The sequence below is a fragment of the Ammospiza caudacuta genome, chromosome 21, assembly GCF_027887145.1.
Source record: "Ammospiza caudacuta isolate bAmmCau1 chromosome 21, bAmmCau1.pri, whole genome shotgun sequence".
In the NCBI taxonomy this organism is placed as follows: domain Eukaryota; kingdom Metazoa; phylum Chordata; class Aves; order Passeriformes; family Passerellidae; genus Ammospiza; species Ammospiza caudacuta.
In genome coordinates, this window is record NC_080613.1 from 3493315 (window position 1) to 3511779 (window position 18465).

Sequence of the window (18465 nt, forward strand, 5' to 3'; positions counted from 1 at the left end):
CTTGGGCTCTGTGGGACGAATGTGGCAGGAGTTTGTTTGCTCTGCCTCCTGGCAGGTACCCTGGCACTTCTTGCACTGAGGAGAACACCACATTTGGCTGTAATTTTGGAGGCTTTGTGGGAGTGAAGTGAGGCTAATTGGGAAGGAGTCACCCCACAGCGTGACTGTGTGCAGAAAAATTGAATTTTCCCCGCCATGGATGAATAATGCCATGGCAGCCATACAAGCTCTTCCCAGAAAAGTCTTTTGCATGTTGGAAGATTGCATGCTGCTGGTCTGATGGCAGAATTTCTAAAATCAGATTTCTTGAGGTGCTTGAAGAAAGCAGAGTCTGCAGTGAGGCCCCTGAAATGATTTTTTTCCTTGGCTAATCTTAGCTCAGGGGTGTTTGGGGATTATAAAATCACAGATTTTATGGAAGTGACCATAAAACTCATTGGGGCCATGGGCAAGGACACTTCCCTCTAGACCAGCTTGCTCCAAGCCCTGTCCAATCTGGCCTTGAACATGTCCAGATATCAATGAATATTTAAAATCTACTCCTCCATAACTGATATATAAAGATTTTTAATTCAGCTTGCATGTTTGATTATTATTTGTCTGTTTTGACAATTTTGCATGAATGGCATTGCAGTCCCCTGCTGCAAACACCCTCCAATCCCACCCTGTGGCTCACAAATGCTTCAGATCTTGGCTCCTCACCATTTTTTCAGGGCATTTTGGTTTTAAAGAGACAAAAATGAGTTGTGGGAATGCCTTGCATGAGCCCAGGCTTGCAGGCTGCACCCAGAGCTTGACCTGACAAGGCTCTATTTGCTGGCTTGGCTGCTCTGGACTCATCTGAGAGCTGCACCAGAGCTGTTCTCATCCCTGCCCTGTGCAGAGTCCATCAGGGTCCCATTCCCTGGGCCAGCCTGAGGAGCAGGAGGGCAATTCCTGCCTGGAAAGCTCCCTGGAAGAGCAGCCCTGCAGCGTAACCCCAGCTGGGCTTACGCAATTCCTGCCTTTCCTCAAGTGCTCTGCTGTAATTTCATTGTCATGCTTCAGGTCAAGTCCTCTCCCAGAGCCTTGGGTTGGCCCAAATGTTTGGAGTTTTCTCTGCAGGAGCCTTCCCACGCATGGAGTTATCTCATTTCTCCATCAGCTCCCAGCAGGGTTTGTTTTTCACATGTCCCATCTCTTATCTGTGGTTGTGTTTTCGGGCTGAAGTGTGATCCTGGGTGAGGTTGGGAATCACAGCAATATCATGAGCTGAAACATCTCTTTTTTAATTTTTTTTTCTTTTTTCTCCCCTTTTTAAATTGATTTTCCCAATAGAGCTGTGTTTCCTCCAGCTATAAGAGAAAGAGGCTGGGTGTGAGGAGTGTGGAAGGGAATTCTTCATTCAGGATGCCAAATGTGGGCAGGTTGAGCAATGCCTCTGAGCCCTGCTGCTCCCAGGCTTTTTGCAGCCTCAGATTTTATTTCTTTCTGCAGCCCCAGATTTCACTGCTCAGGAAAGCCCAGCCTGGATTTCTCAGTCTGCAGTGCAGACACCCAGATCTGGCATGCAGCACTCTGAAATTCCTGAATTCTGGGAGAAAGCCCAAAAGAACCACCTTGGATGGATGTGCTGGGAAAGCCCAAAAGAACCACCTTGGATGGATGTGCTGGGGCAAATGATGAACCCTGGAAGTTCCTGGATTTCTCCTCTGGGTGATCCTTGGTGCCCTGCCCACACTCAGGGGTGCAAAGCCTCTCTCCCTGTCTTGCTATCCATCCCCCAGGAGCTGCTGGAGACCAGGGCTGCCAGAAAGGGGCTGTGCCCACCTGGTTTTGCCAGAAACTCTTGTTATTTCTGAGTTTGGCTCTTCAGGTCTCTTAGAGATATCCTAAAAGATCCATTTTGCCCACCTGCTTTTGCCAGGAACTCTGTTATCCCTGGGATTGGCTATTCAAATCTCTTAGAGATATCCTAAAAGATCATTTCTAGAGAACAATCAGCCACACAGGGATTTGATTGGGGTTTTCCAGAGCCCCAGTGGAAAGGGTTTGGGTGACACAAACCTCATTTCTGTGCCTGGGGGGGTTGCACCAGTGCTGAACCTGTTGGACCCACTGGATTTGGGGTTTTCGGGGCAATTTCAGCCCTTGTGAGCACTGTGGGTGAAACCCTGCCAGGCACTGCAATTAAAGCCTTGAAACCTTAATTATCCTGCCTTTCCCAGCCCCTGCAGGCCTGGGAGGGCTCCACAAAGGAGGGAAGCACTGTCAGCAGTGGCAGCTCCAGCGTTTTCTCTTCGGGAAGTTGCAGCTTCCTTCCTCTCATTTAGAGCCCCTGAGTGCTGTGGGGTGAGCATGGATGGACAGACAGACAGAGCCTGGCGTTCCCCTGGGAATGTGGGAACATCTGGGCTTGCCTGGGACATCCCTGTGTCACCAGAGCCCTGTCCTGAGTCATTATCTGGAGTTACCCATCTCAGCTGCCTGATGGATGGGGGTTTTAGCCACACTTACAGCTTTATTTTTGCTTTTCCACTTTTTTCCCCCATGTGTAATGGGGGAAATGAGCCTGGCAGTCTTCATGAGGAGCTCAGGAGTCAGGAAAACTTCCTTGGATAAAACACAATGAGTTCTTGGAGCCCTGGGCATGGCAGGGTGACAGCAGCACCCTCTGAGTGTCCTCTGCCTCTGGGTATTTAACAGGTTACTCCAGATTCTCTGTTTGTAAATGCTCTACTTTTATTTTGTAGTTCTAATTATTTTTTTCACAATTCCGTGTATACTCTGGTTTCCAGTCCATGGGTTTTATATTGATAACTGAGAGTCCTCTGCCTGTGCGGCTGAGGCTTGGGACATCTGGGTGTTAACCAGGTTACTCCAGATTCTCTTTTTGTTATTTTTTTACTTTTGTTTTGTAGTTTTTAATTATTTTTTCACAATTCCATGTATATTCTGGTTTCCATTTAATGGGCTTTATGTTGTTAACTGGGAGACCTCTTCCCTTTGACAGCCCATGATGGGAAGTTCCTGTGGAGTGACTGGGGGGGTCTTTGTCCCTTTTAGCCATGCCAGGACAATGATGAGTGAAGGTTTGAGGATGATTCCTGTGGGGTCTTTGTCCCTTTGAGCCATGCCAGGACAATGATGAGTGAAGGTTTGAGGATAGTGACTGGGGTGGATCTTTGTCCCTTTGAGGATGAGCAGGACCAGAGCAGGGTTTGGCAGCCTCTCCTGCCCTGCTGCTGGACCCTTCTGTGCTTCTCTTGGGCAAGGTGGAAGCTCCTGGTGAGTTTGTGCAGGAATTTTTCATCCCCCCTGTGCTCTGGCTGATTTTCTTCCCTTTTCTTGCTTTCCCCCATTGCCCTGCTATGGGTGATTGCTAAAATCCATGGTTGCTTTCCCTCAGGTGCTTTCCTAGGGATGAATGGTGCTTGTGAGGGGATGTGAGAAGGAGAAGCTGTGGAGAGGTCAGCCCTCATCAGTGTTTTAGGCTCATTAATCAGCCTCCCTAAGTGGAATTTGCCCAGCCCTGGAGCGCTCAGCAATGGGAATGGCTTTGAAAGGCAAAGGGAGGGGGAAATAATAGTGCTAAACTGTTTGAGAAATAATTTCATTCTCCACTTCTCAATAGATAAATCTGCTGTCCAACAACCTGAAATTTAATCTGTCCATCTGGAGTAATTGATGAGCTCTGACTTGAATCCAAATGCGTTGGGGAATTCTCTGCAGAGGGTTTGTGCTGCCTCTGCACCACAGACAATGGGGCAAAGCTGGGGAGGAACAAAGCCAGCAGGAACAAAGCCATGGGAGGTTTGGGGGGCAATCCAAGCCCCTTACTGGAGGGCTTGGCAGTGCTGAGTTGATGGTTGGACTTGATCTTGGAGATCTTTTTTAACAAAAATGGTTGTGTTTCTCCATTAACAAAGCAGTTTTGGTGGGTGCATGTGTGGCCTTTAGGTCTGGGATGTGTTTCCAGCCCACCCCGAGCAGTTTTCTCTTCTCTGGTGAATTTGCATTGGAAATGGCTCCTGTCTTGTCAGTGCAGGTGCCACGGGTGCCCAGTCATTTGGGGAGTGCAGGGAGGGGCCTGAAGTGTGGGCTGTGAGGAAAAGTCACCCACACCCTCCCCAAGAGTCCTCTCCCACCCCCAGGCTGGAGTTTCCAATTGCAGAAACATCTGGGGTGGCTGGGCATGTCCCTGCTGGGATCCCAGTGCAAAGTGGAGTTACTCAAACACCAAATTACCCCTTTTTTGACCTCCCCTGAAGGCACCTCCAGTGCATTTCTGAGTTTGAGTGGCACAAAAACTCAGCAGCACAACCCTTTGTATGGCCTGTAATCATCTGAGGAGTCTCTAAACTCACTGAATTCAGTAAAAGAGAGAAAATCATGAAAACCTTCTATTAAACAGAGCGTCCCAGAAGCTGCTGAGGAGCTCCCAGTGTGTCCCAGGCCTTGGGGGTGTTGGCCACCCCAATGTGCAGGAGGGTGGCCAGGGGCTCCCAGGGGGAGTTCAGAGCAGTTTATTCACTTTATGACTCTGCAGAGTGGTTAAAAATAAGCAGAGCTCTTGTGAAACTGGCTGAGTGCAGGTGATGGGGCCCTTTGCTGCCTCTCTCTAGTGCTGCTTCTTACAACCCTGCAAGGCCTGGGGCAGAGCTGACCACGTTTTTCTCATTCATTATCTGCCTTCAGGGTGTTTTGTTTCACTAGATGAGTTTCTTGCTCTGTTTTTCACAATCCCATCCCTGTTCCAGTCCCTCTTCCCTCTCTGATGGGCTTTGCAGTGCCCAGGGTGTTCTCCCCTGTGAAGGATTTGTCCTGGGGCTGTCCCAGAGCCTGGAAATGTTGCTGGCCATGGAAACGTTGGTGACTGTGGAATTCATGGAATTCCCTGGAGCCATGGCTGGTGGCTCCCAAAGCTGTTTTGGATGCACAGGAGGGTGCCAGGATTGGGAATTTGTGATGTTGGTGTTCCCTTGTTCTCAGGGCCCTGCTCCTCAGCTCCAGCCTCACTAAAATTAGATAAATGACAGCACTGATTTTGGGCCTGACAGGTGCTGAATGAGCCCCATGGAAAACATTGATTTCTTTTCTCTCCTGTGAAATGTTTGCTTGTCCAAAGGTGTGATTGACTGGTGAATAAAACGGCCTCAGCACAGCCCGTGTTAAATGGGAGCTAATTTTAACCTGTGGCTCTTGAGTAACAGTCCTGAGCCAAGAATTAATCATCTTCCATCAGCAGCGACCTCAAAACGCCAGGAAAATCAAAAGCACAAGATGGCACTTTGCAGATTGGCCACAGAAAAAGGGCCAGGAGTGAACTGTGCTGGGTGTCCCCACTTGGACTTGTGGTGCTCCAGGAGTGAGGGTGAAACCCACCTGCAGCTGTCATCCCCAGTGGTGGCTGTTCCTGTGGGCAGTGTGGTGGCCTTGCTGCCAGCTCCTTAATTAACTGGTTAATTGAGTTTGTTGTGGATTCCACCAGGCCTTTTCCAGCAGCTCTTTGAATAGATGATGGGCTTTTTTGTCCATGTTTGTCCAGGGCCTGGCTGGTGGTGTGGTGGCTCTGTGCCGATGTCACCTGGAGCTGCCACCTTAGCAGGTGCCTCCTCCTCTTTTTATATCTTTACCAGCTGTGGTGAGGGGGTTTCCACCTCTGAATTGGATGTGGAACATCACTTTTGGCCTTTGTTTCCTTCACTGGCACAGGTTCTCAGAGCAGCTGTGGCTGCCCCATCCCTGGCAGTGCCCAAGGCCAGGCTTGGAGCAAACTGGGATGGTAGAAAGTCCCTGCCCATGGCAAGAGGATGGAAATGGATAATCCTGAACATCCCAAGCCATTCTGTGATTGTGGTTTGGTGCTGCCCAGCCTGGGATGGATGATCAGGGGAGGGAGGGAATGCTGCAGAAGGGCAGGGCAGCTCTGCAGAGGAGGTTTGCATCTTGCTGTGTGTAATTGTGGCTGCACCCTGTGCCATTAACTTTCAAAATTGGAGGCTTAAAAGGATTTAAAATAAGCACACGCTGGAACTTTGGAATCAATGGGACTGCAGTGCAGCGAGCACAGGCAGCCTGGGGTGCAAATTCTTGCAGAGATAAAGTTGTGAAATAACCAGTGTCAGCAAGAGAGCCTGTAAAGCAATTCAAAAAAAAAAAAAAGAGAAAAAACAACCAAAAACCTCCCAGTCTAGACACTTATATTTACTGCAGTGTTTATGTGAGATAGAGGAATGCCCCAGAAAACCAGATTTGTTTTCAATTCCTGCCTCTGGCACGTGCTTGTCTGATGAGAAGGCTCTGATGTGATGGGACTGTCCTGTGCCCACCGTGCTGGGGCAGCTCTGCTGGAGGGGCAGAGGGGTAAAAGGTTATTTCTTGCTTTGTGTAGGTGCAGCAGCCTGCTGTTAATGAGGTGGTTTTGCTAATCCAGGCTGGAAACCCTCATGTCTAATCCCCAAAGCAGCACTAACGAACCACGTCTGTGGAGGTACCATTGCCCCAAAGACTGTGCTTTGATTCTTTTAATTAAAAGAAAATTAAGCTATTTTCTTTTGCTTTGAACCCTGGGTGAAGTTTGCAGGCGGTGTGTGTTTGATGGCAACTCGGGGATTGTGCCATGTGACAAAAGCAGGAGGAATCCACCCAAAGGCAGCTTGGCTCCTCTGCCTGTTGATCACACGGGGGTGATTTACCCCCTTGATGGATGGATTTCCTCAGGATTCTAACATGTTTGTTAGGTATCTGTGAGGAATTTGCTGGAAAAGTGAAGGGTTGCCTGAAGATACAGCCATAAATTGAAGGTATTTTGCAGTGAGGATGTAAAAAGAAGGGAAGTTAATTGGCTGGCTCAGCAGATGAAGGATGTAGGTGATGCAGCTGGAAAAATGAAGCAGATTTTTATTTTTCTCTTCTTAAGCCCCCATGTTGCCAGGAGCAAGACCATTTGGAGTCCTCCGGCTTTGGAATCCCTGATAATTTTTGATAAACAAAAATTTTGTTTGCTGTAAAGACGGGATTTTTTAAAAGAGAAACTTGATGTTGCTCTGCCAGTCAACCTTGCTGGATAACCAAAGATTTGGAAGGGATATTGTAGATCATCCAGACTGGGTAGGGACACCTTCCTCTATCCCAGGTTGTTCCAAGTCCCATCCAGCCTGGCCTGGGACACTTGCAGCACGTGAGCAGCCACAACTTCTCCCCACCCTCACAGGGAAGAATTCCCTCCCAATATCCATTTAATCCTGCCCTTTGCCAGTTTAGAGCCATTCCCCTTGTCCTGTTGCTGTAACATGTGTCCCTTCTGTAGGGAGCCAAATGGTACTGTGCTGGAAATGGTTAAATGTTCAACCCTGGGCTTCTGTGCAACATCAGCTGTAATTTACATTTGCCTTCGACCTTGAAAGGGAAACGTCCTGGCTTGAGTTCTTGAGTTTTGCAGCCCTTCTGCAGCGTTACCTTGGGAGAAAGATGTTGTTTTTCAAAGGGGCCTTGTGTTCGTGGAGCACAGCTGAGAACACAGGAGCCCTCACAGGGCACCAGAGTCTGACATCCTCAGAAACAACTGGGGATAATCCAAATAAACTCTTGCTGGCCTTGCAGGGCGAGCTTCTCACTCCCTGCTTGTAGGAGCAACAAGGGGTAGGATGGTGGGGATGGATGGAGATGAGAGATCTCTGAAGCCAGGGCTTGGAAATTGGGGTTTATTGCAAAGGGCCTGGGTGCAGGGCCCTGCTGGGATTTGGGGTTTATTGCAAAGGGCCTGGGTGCAGGGCCCTGCTGGAATTTGGGGTTTATTGCAAGGGCCTGGGTGCAGGGCTCTGCTGGGGGCTGCAGCCACAGCTCAGAGCAGGCCTGAGAGAAGAGAGGGGGAGAGAGGATGAGAGGGTGAGAGAGTAAAAGCATAAGAGAGTAAAAAGGGCAAGAGAATAAACGGGGAAAGAGAGCAGAAGCATAAGAGGGCAAAGGCGTAAAAGAGTAAAAGGGTTAAGAGAGTGAAGCTCCTGTTACAATACAATAAATCTTCTGTACTGAATATTCTGATTCTCACTAAGAAATCTAGTACAATATATAAATCCTATAGCATTTCCATACAGCTTATAAGAATCATTACATTACCACACTGTGTTAAATTTTAAACCCTAAAAACTCCTCTTTGGAAACCCTAAAACTCCTCTTTGGGCCCTTCTGCCAAGCTAGTGGGGTCTGCTCTGACCCTTGGGCCTGTCTGCAAGCAGAGGGGATTGTTCCATCAACCTTCAGCCACCCACACCATTGTTTTCCCATCGTTCAGTAACTGAGGTATCTCAAAGCTTGCTTTCATTTCAATCTCGCTTATAGTTTCTATATTCTCAAAATCTTTTGCCAGGCAATCATATTTATAAGGCTTTCCTGTTCCATCTTCCCCGATGCTCGCTTGTCTTGCATTTAACTCAGGAAATCTCAGCTGTAATTTGTGCCTGTCTCACTCATTTCACCTTCTTTTCCTCCATTTTCTCCTCCACAGTTTCTGTGTTTGAAGAACATCAGGACCTTCCTGAAGGTGTGCCACGACAAGTTTGGGTTAAGGAACAGCGACCTCTTTGATCCCTTTGACCTCTTTGATGTGCGGGATTTTGGGAAGGTAAGAGTTAATGCTGAGCTCCTGGGGAGGGATGGTTCTGCCACTGGGGCTCCCTGGGTTTGTGCTCCAGATTTGGGGTGAAAATACAAAGATTTTGTGGTGTTCTGAGCAGCCTCTGAGAATTGCGCACCAGTTCCCCCATGCTTGTGGTGTATTTAGGATTCTGCTGTGTTCTCAGTGTATTTAGGGGTTAAAACCCTAAATTTAGGGGTTAAAAACCTAAAACAGGTTGATTCTGCTGTGTGAAGGGTGACCAAGCCATCGAGTTTTCTGCTTTAGATGAAAAACTCTCTGGGATCAGTCTCTAAAGGATGTGACCTGTGGTAGTGTTTTTCACTCGAGGTCATCAAAGCTGGAATTTGCAAATGTGGAATTAACTCTGACATGGGAAGAGATGAGAATCTTGACTCCATGTTTCAGAAGGCTGATTTATTATTTTATGATATATATTACATTAAAAGAAAATTATATATTAAAACTACACTAAAGAATAGAAGAAGGATTACATTAGAAGGCTTGAAAGGAATAGAAAGGAATGGAATGATAATAAAATCTTGCGACTGACCAGCGAGTCTGAGGTAGCTAGACTGTGATTGGCCATTAATTAAAAACAACCACATGAGACCAATCAAAGATGAACCTGTTGCATTCTACAGCAGCAGATAATTATTGTTTACATTTCATTTTTGAGGCTTCTCAGCTTCTTAGGAGGAAAATCGTAGCAAAAAGATTTTTCATAAAATACATCCCTAACAATGACCCCATGTGTTTTTGAGAAGAACCAAACCTTGCCTGGGGTCCACACCTCACTCAGTCCTTCCCCATCTGCTGCCAGAGATGCAGAGCAAAATAAACTTTGCTGAAATCACCCCTGATTTTTGTCTCATGGCCACTGAGTGTCTGTGGGGTTTCATGGCAGGGTGAAATGAGTGCCCTGAGCTTCTCAGAAATGTGTTGGCTCTAAGTGATGGTTGGCACCAAATATCAAAGAAGGAAAACTCTGCCTTGGTTTTGACAAGTGGCTCTTGCTCTGATCCCCTGCCTTTGACACCAACTGCATCAGGGCTGATGGATGCAGGGCTCAGGGAAGCCATTACCCAGGACAATTGCTATATTCTTCAGCAGAAAAGGTGATAAAAGATTTATTAAAGCTCTGTATTGTTTTACCTGTTTCGAGCTGCCAGACATAAGCTGCTGGAAGGCATCTTCCCTTCTGATTATCCAAAGAGTAGATTTTCACTGCTGGTGGGGATATATTATTTGATATTTATTGCCTAATTTATTTCTGGACCATTATGTGGAATGTGCAATTGCAGTGCCTTGTTTTATGAGTTTTTTTTTTTGATTTATGGAATACAAGAAGGCAGTTGTTGTTCTGGGAATATGAATGCACAGAAGGAACCTTTTGGGCTGGGGAAGGAACTGCTGCTAATTAAAATGCTGCTTTATCGTCACATTGTCTCTTGCTTTGTGCAGTTTCAAATTGCCTCTGATGCCTGGTGTTAAACACTGCTGGAACACATCAGCTGATGAGCACAGTTTGCTTTTCCTTGTTCTGCTCTTCCCTCCCCCTGGTCATTTTTTGGGGGTGCATTCAGCTTTGTGACTTGGGGAGGTGATTTGCCACTCCCTCTTTGCTCAGGGCAATCTGTTTTTTTAGGAGATTTGAGAAAGAAATGTGTCATAAACTTCCAAGAGATCCAAATGTGCTTTATTGCCTGCATCGTGCTTGTTTTCACGTTGCTCTCATCCTCAACCAACCATAGAAAATGTGGGAAGCACAGACTCTCTATACAAAAACCTCATTTTTTTCTTTTTTATCAGCTTGGTGGAGGTATCAGCTGTCCAGCTCTGCACCACCCTAAATCCCTCTGGAAGCCTGTCAAAACATTCCCATTGTCTCCAGCACCTTTCATTCCCACATTACCCTCAGATCTGTGTTCAACAGTGGCAAAGCAAATAAACAGGGAAAAATCTGCTGCTGACCAGAGCTCCCTTTCCGTTTTGAGTCACAGCAAAAGGAGCCTCTAATCCACCTCCCCACTGGCCAAACACAGACTTCACACACAAAAACTCCTTCCTGGAGCTATTCACTCCTGAGATCAATGGGTTGTTTTGGTTACAAGACAGTTACTCCGTGTAGGAGGCGTTTCTGGTGGGTCACAGTAACACAGTTTAATTGCAGATGGATTTTGGTGGAGTGGGGTTGGGTGTTTCCTTTCTGGATGCCACAGGGAGAATTATTCGTCTCCTCAACACACAAAAAGTCCTTCCTGAAGCTATTCACTGCTCAGATCAATGGGGTTTTTTTGGTTACAAGACACTTACACCGTGTAGGAGGCGTTTCTGGTGGGTCATAGTTACACAGAGTTTAATTGCAGATGGATTTTGGTGGGTGTTTCCTTTCTGGATGCCACTGGGAGAGAGTTATTCCTCTCCTCCAAACCAAAAAGGCCACTGGGACAGCAATTAGCAGCAGTTTTTGGGATTGCTGGAGTGTAATTACTGAGGAGGAAGGCGGGGACTTGATGCCAACCTCTGCGTAAAGGGCTTTGAATCTTTGGGGTTTTTTAGTGTTAGAAAACCACTGGTGCTTTAAAGAGGCTGAAAAATCAGATCCCTCAGTCCTGCCTTGCCCAGCTGTTATTCTGAGAGAGGTTTCCATGTTTCCATCACTCCTTTTGGCTCCTGCAAGGAGGAGTTGCCGTGGGAGCAGAGGATCCCCTTCCAGCTCTGCCTGTGGGTTTCCCAAATCCAGGTTTGCTCCCGGTTTTGCTTCTTCCTTGAGTTTTGAGCTTGAGGAGATGCTTTTTGCTGTCAGCAGGGTGAAATGGGGTCATGAACCACGTGGATTTCTCCAGCCAAAATCCCAGTGGAGCTGGAATCTCCAAGTTGGCTCTGTGGGATGCTGGGCAATGGATGCTCAGGCTCTGCCAGATGGGTGCACCCCATTCATTCCCTGTGATCTGCAGTGTCCCCCAGCTCCCCAGGGCAGCCCAAAGGCCCATTCCAGTTGCTCATGGCCAGTTGGAATTGCTGGCAGGCAGCTCTTTTTCCCCCATGTCCAGTTTTAAAGTCATTCTGCTGTGGTGTGGATGATAAAGCAATAATCCTGTGTTTCATGGCAGAGGTTTGCAGAAGTGACCTGAGATGCTGGTGCCTGTATTTCTACCCATGCCCCTTCAATATTAATTATTTCTGAATATTTGATCCTTTTAAAGTGGTTCAGATCTCTCTATAAATCACCAGTGGCATCTGCAGAAGTGTTTTCTCCATGGATGCAGGAGTAAAACCTCAGTTAATATTGCCTCATTCCTAACTAAGCCTGATTCTCCAGGCTTGCTGTTAGTACAGCCTGGCTCTTAAAAAAGAAATAAAATAAAAAGCTGGTGCTCGTGTAGTGTGTGTTGTTACACATTTAGTAGCAGTGATGGTATAAAATCAAACTCTTATTGGACTTGCTAATTTATTGGCAGCAACTGTAATGACATAAAATGTACATAAATATGGATTAAACTCTTTATTACTCTATTAGTCAGCGTGATGGTAGCCAGGTTCATTAAAAGGAGTTACTCATTTTAAATAACTTGCAGTAATGTACAATTTTTTTAGAAAAGAAATATAGTTCAAATATTCATAAACCTGTGGAGCGTGCCATTTATTAGCCTCCAGCTCCTCTCTGCCCTCCTGACGTGGATTTAATCACCCTGAATTCCTTTTGAAGTTCCTGCTCTCTTTGAAAAAGGCTTTTTTTGGCAAGATAAGGGTCTTCCCTGCCCTGCCCCACAGATAGGAAACGCTAAAAATGAAAAGGGGAAGCGATTCACAGGGCAGCTGAAGGAGGAGGAGATGCTGGTACTGAAATTAAAGTTGTATTTTTCATTTTGCTTCTGGTCCAGAGGCTGGGGAGGGAGATCTGCACCCACCTCACATCTGGAGCAGGCTCTGGATCAGTTCTTCATCTCAGCTGAGCCCAGGGAGATTTTGGCTGGTGTGGGGCAGGGCCAGGACTCAAAGGAGATTTATTTTGGGTGGCTGCAGTGCCAGGGAGAGGATGTGGCTGCTGGGGAGGTGCCCTGAGCCTGGCACGCTCCAGTGGCTGCCTTGGGGTGGGAGCGAAATCAGAGTTAAAGCACGAGCTGTCCTTGGTAAATTTGGGGTAATTGCTCCAGGTATTGAGGGTATTTTTTAGTGTTCCATTCCTCCTGCTAATGGAGGAATTAAAGTTGTGTTTTTCACTCCGGTTCTGCTCCAGAGGTTGAGGAGAGAGATCTGAACCCACCTGTTCGGATCTTCCTCCCCGAACAGCTGGAGCAGGGCTTGGAGCAGGCTCTGGATCAGTTCTTCCTCTCAGCTGAGCCCAGGGAGATTTTGGCTGGTGTGGGGCAGGGCCAGGACTCAAAGGAGATTTATTTTGGGTGGCTGCAGTGCCAGGGAGAGGATGTGGCTGCTGGGGAGGTGTCCTGAGCCTGGCACGCTCCAGTGGCTGCCTTGGGGTGGGAGTGAAATCAGAGTTCAAGCAAGAGGTGCCCTTTGTAAATTTGGGGTAATTGCTCCAAAATTGCTCCAGATATTCAGGGTATTTTTTAGTGTTCCATCCCTCCTGCTGCTGGAGGTCCTGGAAAGCCCTGGGGGGATCCAGGCTGTCCTCACTTTGTCCCCAGCCCCTTCCAAGTGAGGGATTCCCCCTTTGGCATCCACTGGATGGGTTGGGACAGCTCTGGAGGGGCTCAGCTGCCACAATCCCTTTCTGCCCCACCCCAAATGCTGCCAGAGAGTCAGAAAACTCCAATTTCTGTTCGCTTTCAGACAGGAGGGTGGGGAGTGCTGTCAGAATTATTTAAGGGATTCATAACCGAGAGTTGGTGTTTCTGTTTCTCTGCTGAGAATTCCCCTCCCTCCAGCATCTCCAACCCCATCTAGCAGCCTCCAGCCCTGTTTTTAAGGGTGCCTTTTTTTTTTAGTGTTAGAAAACCACTGTTTTTCTATTTAATTTATTATTTTTAACACGGTTTGGGCTGAGAAGAGAGAGGGATTTATATGAATTAATATAAAAAAGCAGAAACTGCAGAAATTCCAGATATACAACTGCTGTAAACGCACTGCCAGCTGTGACCTGCTGCTCCTCTTCTCTCATTTTGACTTTCAGGGGATTTTTTCTGACCTCCTGCAGCCAAGAACATATTAAAAGCAGTGTGTTTTCTCTCTGCACCACGGAGTGTGTGAAGTGTCTGGGAGCAGAGCAGGGCTGGCCAGCCAAGCTGGGTGCCCCATCCCAGCCCTGCCCCAGGGTATTTTTACAAATAAAAGTAATAATAATAAATAAAAATAAAAAGTAATAATAATAAATATCAATAACAAATAATAAATATAATAAATAGAATATAAATATAATAAATATAATGTAAATATAATAAATATAATGTAAATATAATAAATATAATAAATATAATGTAAATATAGTAAATATAATAAATACAATAAATATAATGTAAATATAATAAATAAAATGTAAATATAATAAATATAATATAATAATAATAGTAGTAGTAGGCAGCCTGGATGGAGCTGCCCATGTCATGGTGGCTGTGGCTCTGTGGCATTGGCTGGGATTCCTGTGTCACCAAGGTAAGTAGGGAGGGAAACGAGGAGAATTCTCCAAAAGAAGGGTGTGTAGATTTTATTATTTATATTTATATATAAAATATAAAAATAAATGATATTTATTATAATGTTTACATTTATAGATTCCCTGGTGTTTTTCACAGGGAAGTGTAGAGCTGGGGAAAGCAGCCCTGGATGCCTGAGCAGGGCTGTGCCTGCCCTCAGTTGATGATTAACTCCATACAGGAGCTTCTTTTTTTTATTTGTTTTGGTTTTGGGGGATTTTCTGTTTGTTTTTTTTTTTTTTTTTTTTAATTTTTATTTGTTTGGGTTTTTTTGTGTTTGGTTTTTTTGTTGTTTTTGGGGGGTTGTTTTGCTTTTTGTTTTTTTTTAAATTTGTTTTGGTTGGGGTTTTTTTGGGGGGGTTTGTTTGGTTTTTTGTTGTTTTTGTTTTGTTTTTTGGGTGATTGTTTTGTTGTTTGGTTGGTTTTATTGGTGGTTTTTTTCTTTTATTAATTGTTTTGGTTTTGGGGGTTGTTTTGTTTTCTGGGTTTTTTTTTAAGTTTTGTTTTGTTTGGGTTGTTTGTTTTTCTTTTTTAATTTGTTTTGGTTTTGGGGGTTTTTGTTTGGTTTTTTGTTTGATTTTTTTGCAGTTTTTGTTTTGTTTTTGGGGTGTTTTTTTGATCTTGTTTTTATTTGTTTTGTCTTGTTTGGGTTTTTTGGTTTTTTTCTTTTTTAAAATTTGTTTTGGTTTTGGATTTTTGTTTTTGTTTTGTTTTTATCTTGGGTTTCTTGTTATTGTTTTTTGGTGGTTTTTTGTTTGTTTTGGTTTTTGGTTTTTTTTTCCTCTTTTTTAAAAATTTGTTTTGGGGTTTTTTTGGGGTTTTTGTTTAGTTTTTTTGTTGTGTTTGTTTTGGTTTTTGGGTGTTTTGGTTTTTGGTGGGGTTTTTGTTTTTTTTTTGTTTTGGTTTTTTAGTTGTTTTGGTTTTGGAGTTTTTTGGAGTTTTTGGGGGTTTTTTGTTTTTTTTTTTGTTTGTGTTGTTTTTGTTTTGGAGTTTTTCTTAATTTGTTTTGGTTTTAGGTTTTTTGGTTTTTTGGTTTGTTTGTTTTTCTTTTGTTTATTGGGGGTTGTTTTGATTTTTGGTCCTTTTTTATTTTGGTGTGTTTTTGTTTTGTTTGTTTTTTTAGGTTTTTTTTCTTTTTAAAAATTTGTTTTGTTTTTTTGGGTTGTTTTTTGTTGTTTGTGTGTTTTGTTTGGTTGTTTATGTTTTTATTTTTTAAAATTTGTTTTGGGTTTTTTTGGTTTTTTTTTTATTTTTGTTGGTTTTGGGGGTTGTTTTGGTTTTTGGTGTTTTCCTTTTGTTAATTTTAATTCCTTTTGGAGTTCTCCTTTTGTTAATTTTAGACAAGATCAGGGAGAGAATAATCTTTTTTTACTTTGGAAAAAAAACCTGTGAGTGTTAAACCACCTACAAATGTTTCTCCAAAAATTAGGGAGAGGAGACACCAGGCTTTTTTTTGGGGGGGTGATCCAACAATTTCTGGCTATTTTGTGGTTTCATTTGAGCCTCCTTTGGTGATGTCATGGGATTTTTGAGGTTTGGTGCAGTGAGCATCACTGTGGGTGCAAGATGCCAAGAGGCAAAGCCAGGCTTTGTGTGCTGAATTTATCTCTCATCACTTGAGCTCAACTGTTCAGCATCATGTGCTCTGGGAAAGGGAGGAAATCCATCCTGGCTGAAATCACTTGGAATAAAAGGAATTTTTTATTCAGTAAGAAGAATAAAAAAATTTCTGTTTCTTCAATAAAACCCTCAGCATCTCACGATGAGGCTGTGCCAAGGCCAAATAATACAAATAATAATTAACATTTCTAGAAACAGATTAACACGTGGGTGTAAATGAGGTTTAGTAAAAGTGAAACTAGCAGGCTGAAAGTTCTGGCATTCCATAATCTCCAGTGATCACAGCACAGCATCTTAAATATGAAAAAAAAAACCAAAAAAACCCCAAAAAAACAACAACAAAAAAAAAAACCCAAAAAACCAAACCCCAAAAAAACCCCAAAAAATAAAGAGGGGGAAGAAGCTTCTGTAGGAAACTGAATTTTCTTGGTGCAAGTTAATACCTGGAAATATCACAGCTGAACACCTTGGGGCTGTGGTGGATGTCACCCCACACAGGTTTTCCTCTTCAGCCTCTCTTAGTTTTGTGCGTCTGATTTAAAATGTGCACATCTCTGCAGAGAAGGGATGCAGAAATGGAACTTTGAGGAGTTTTCTCAAGGAAAAAATTAAAAAAAAAAAAAAAAGAGGAAAATTGTTCCACTTATGGAGAATTTACAGAGAAATTTCAGAGTGCAGTGAGAGTAAAAGTGGGAGGATTTTGAGTGCACTGAGAGTAAAAGTGGGAGGATTTTTTTGCAAGCTTTGGGTGTGATTTTCTGTGAAAAATTCTGCTCAAAGACAAAAAACTGGAGGATAGAAATAAAGATAAAAAACTGGAGGATAGAAATAAAAGCTTGGAGAGCCAGGGTGTGAGGCAGATCCTGTACCTGAGCCTGACGGAGTGCAGCAGAGAGAAACTCACTCTTCCAAGCCAGTGGGCTGCAAAGATGATTGGGAAAAAAAATTGAATTTATTTCTTTCATGCGGAAATAGTGCAGCAGTCCTGTACAGAGAGATTTATCAAAGGGACCTCTGTGCTCCAGCAGCAGGGCTGAGCTCACAGCTCGCTGCAGATGTGAGCTGAACTGACTGAGTGCCACTTTCAGCAGCTCTGAGTAACCATTGTGCAGTGTCCTGAGCCCCCACGCCAGCCCTGCTCCCAGGCTGGCCTCTCACAAGCACAGAAAATGAGGTTTTATTTAAAAAATGAATTTTCTGGGCTTTGGAAATGCCCCAGTGGAGCTGGCTGTGTGGGCTCTGTGCTGGGAACTCCAGTTTGGGATGCTGGAATTCCCTGCAGAGGATGCTCCAGGGCCAGGGAGGTGTTGGAGATGGATCCACCAACATCTGGGTTTGTCTGGTTTTGTTTCCTTTTTCAGCTGGGATCCTATTAAAATAGAGATGATTTTCTGTGTATTCAGATGATGCAACAGTTTGGGGTGTTGTGATTTTTTTTGTAGGTGCAGATGACAGCTGTTCTGTGAGAATCTGATTTTTGGGGACTGGGTGCTCGGTGGGATTTGGCTTCAATGTCTGTTTCTTCATTAAAATAATAGATTTATTCAGAAAAGAATAGAGATTTATTCAGAAATGAATAGAGATTAATTTATAAAAGAACAGAGCTTTATTACTCACTGGGAGTGTCTGAAGGACCTTGAGTTGAATTTGCTTGCCTGAAAACAGGAAAACCCCACTGACCTTGATGAGGGGCTGAAGGAGCTGGGTCTGGCTCATGTTTGATCTGGAAATCAGAAATATCATTTAAAAACACTCCTGCATAGAAAAATGGAGAAGTGGGAAGTGGAGAAGGTTTTTGGTTGAAGTCCAACCTGCAGGGAGGCTGTGAGGGGCTCTTGCCTTGGGGCCTCACTTGACTCTGGGTGTTTGCTCAGCCTTTTCCTCCTCCAGCCAATTCCCCCTGGGAGCTCTGCTGCCTGCCCTCCTCCTCACACTTTTTTATTTTTCTTTTTTTTTTTCCCCCCCCATAATATTGTTCTAATTACTGGAGTGTGAAGAATTGACTCCTAAAATGCCTCTTGGCAAATTCCATTTGTGCATTGATGAAATGTTCAGCCCGTCCTGGCACCAAACTTCCCCATCCCAGCCCCAAACCGGGACATGTGGGGCTTGTTCCTCTGGCTGGGGACCCTAAAATCCAGCAGGAGATGGAAAAGGAGGGATTTGGGGAGGGAAAAGGGTTAACACTTGTTTGCTGCCATCCTGCTGGGCTGTGTTTTCACTGGGCTGTTTCTCCTGGGGAGATGCCAGATGGGATTTTGATTTTTTTGGGGGGCTAAACAGGGACAGGCTGGGACAGCTGTGGGTGCAGAGCTCTGAGGAGGAGCTCAGGGAAGGGATTGGCAGGAAAGTTGTGGGGCTGAGGGATTTGGGGGTGTCCAGCCCTGAGCCCTGCAGGGAACTGGGGTTTTGTGGGTTTTTTTATGTCCTTTCCCTTCTCACCATGGCCGTCCCTTAAGGAAGGGGTTCCTGGCTCTTCTTCTCCTTGGTTGGAGCATGGACTTGCAGAGAATTCTGTGCTTTAGGTACTTGCAAAGTGAAATATTTTAAAACCAGCACCACTGCAAGGCT

At 44.9% G+C, this 18465-nt stretch overlaps 1 protein-coding gene across 1 annotated transcript in view; it reads left to right on the forward strand.

Moving 5' to 3' along the window:
• VAV2 (vav guanine nucleotide exchange factor 2) overlaps window positions 1-18465 on the forward strand; it is a 119191-nt gene that overhangs the window by 19766 nt on the left and 80960 nt on the right. The window contains exon 2 of the mRNA XM_058818479.1: window positions 8489-8605. Coding sequence (XP_058674462.1) covers window positions 8489-8605 — 117 coding nt within the window. The remainder of the gene's footprint in view (window positions 1-8488; window positions 8606-18465) is intronic.